This window comes from Penaeus vannamei, chromosome 29, assembly GCF_042767895.1.
Source record: "Penaeus vannamei isolate JL-2024 chromosome 29, ASM4276789v1, whole genome shotgun sequence".
Taxonomy (NCBI): Eukaryota; Metazoa; Arthropoda; class Malacostraca; order Decapoda; family Penaeidae; genus Penaeus; species Penaeus vannamei.
Window position 1 is genome coordinate 16,716,271 of NC_091577.1, and position 2,344 is coordinate 16,718,614.

The 2,344-nt window shown below is 51.8% G+C and overlaps 2 protein-coding genes across 2 annotated transcripts in view; both read right to left on the bottom strand.

Annotated features, from left to right (window-relative positions):
• The window catches only part of LOC138867302 (uncharacterized), a 951-nt gene extending 451 nt beyond the window's left edge, over nt 1–500 (bottom strand). Inside the window, exon 1 of the mRNA XM_070142425.1 lies at nt 1–500. This exon is cut by the window's left edge and continues 451 nt beyond it. Coding sequence (XP_069998526.1) covers nt 1–500 — 500 coding nt within the window.
• A 509-nt stretch (nt 501–1,009) lies between these two features.
• LOC138867303 (circumsporozoite protein-like) lies at nt 1,010–2,029 on the bottom strand. The gene has a single exon (XM_070142426.1). The coding sequence runs from the start codon at nt 2,027–2,029 to the stop codon at nt 1,010–1,012; it is 1,020 nt and encodes a 339-aa protein (XP_069998527.1).
• Nucleotides 2,030–2,344: the final 315 nt, after the last annotated feature.

Below are 2,344 nucleotides of genomic sequence, written 5' to 3' on the forward strand. Positions count from 1 at the left end.
ACCATTGCCCCATAGTCTGAGACCATGGCACCTTTACCATATAACTCCACCGCCACACGAGCACCATAGTCTGATACCATGGCACCATTACCATGTTCATCCAGCGCTACACGAGCACCATAGTCAGATACCATGGCACCATTACCATATTTCTTCACCGCCTCACGAGCACCATAGTCAGATACCATTGCACCATTACCATATCCCCCCAGCGCCACACGAGCACCATAGTCAGATACCATGGCACCATTACCATATCCCCCCAGCGCCACACGAGCACCATAGTCAGATACAATTGCATCATTACCATATTCCTCCACCGCCACACGAGCACCATAGTCAGATACCATGGCACCATTACCATATAACTCCAGCGCCACACGAGCACCATAGTCAGATACCATGGCACCATTACCATATAACTCCAGCGCCACACTAGTACCATAGTCAGATACCATTGCACCATTACCAAGTTCCTCCATCGCCACCACGAGCACCATAGTCAGATACCATGGCACCATTACCATATAACTCCAGCGCCACCACGAGCACCATAGTCAGATACCATGGCACCATTACCATATAACTCCAGCGCCACACGAGCACCATAGTCAGATACCATGGCACCATTACCATATAACTCCAGCGCCACCACGAGCACCATAGTCAGATACCATGGCACCATTACCATGTTCCTCCACCGCCACACGAGCACCATAGTCAGATACCATGGCACCATTACCATGTTCCTCTAACGCCAGCACGAGCACCATAGTCAGATACCATGGCACCATTACCATATAACTCCAGCGCCACACGAGCACCATAGTCAGATACCATGGCACCATTACCATATAACTCCACCGCCACACGAGCACCATAGTCAGATACCATGGCACCATTACCATATAACTCCAGCGCCACACGAGCACCATAGTCAGATACCATGGCACCATTACCATATTCCTCCAGCGCCACACGAGCACCATAGTCAGATACCATGGCACCATTACCATGTTCCTCCAACGCCAGCACGAGCACCATAGTCAGATACCATGGCACCATTACCATATTCCTCCAGCGCCACACGAGCACCATAGTCAGATACCATGGCACCATTACCATATAACTCCAGCGCCACACGAGCACCATAGTCAGATACCATGGCACCATTACCATATAACTCCAGCGCCACACGAGCACCATAGTCAGATACCATGGCACCATTACCATATAACTCCAGCGCCACACGAGCACCATAGTCAGATACCATGGCACCATTACCATATTCCTCCAGCGCCACACGAGCACCATAGTCAGATACCATGGCACCATTACCATATTCCTCCAGCGCCACACGAGCACCATAGTCAGATACCATGGCACCATTACCATATAACTCCAGCGCCACACGAGCACCATAGTCAGATACCATGGCACCATTACCATATAACTCCAGCGCCACACGAGCACCATAGTCTGATACCATGGCACCATTACCATGTTCATCCAGCGCTACACGAGCACCATAGTCAGATACCATGGCACCATTACCATATTTCTTCACCGCCTCACGAGCACCATAGTCAGATACCATTGCACCATTACCATATCCCCCCAGCGCCACACGAGCACCATAGTCAGATACCATGGCACCATTACCATATCCCCCCAGCGCCACACGAGCACCATAGTCAGATACAATTGCATCATTACCATATTCCTCCACCGCCACACGAGCACCATAGTCAGATACCATGGCACCATTACCATATAACTCCAGCGCCACACGAGCACCATAGTCAGATACCATTGCATCATTACCATATTCCTCCACCGCCACACGAGCACCATAGTCAGATACCATGGCACCATTACCATATAACTCCAGCGCCACACGAGCACCATAGTCAGATACCATGGCACCATTACCATGTTCCTCCAGCGCCACACGAGCACCATAGTCAGATACCATGGCACCATTACCATGTTCCTCCAACGCCACACGAGCACCATAGTCAGATACCATGGCACCATTACCGTATTCCGTATATACTCATCCCCCCCACCACCTCATCTCTCATCTTCCTCATCCCTCTCACCCCCCTCACCACCTCCTCCCCTCTCACCCCTCACATCTTCCTCATCCCTCTCACCCCACACATCCCCCCACCACCTCATCCCCTCTCACCTTCCTTACCCCGCTCACCCCACTCATCCCCCCACCACCTCATCCCTCTTACCTATCTCATCTTCTTCACCCCTCTCATCCCCCCACCACCTCATCCCTCTCACCCCCCTCACCACCTCCTCCCCTCTCACCCCTCACATCTTCCTCATCCCT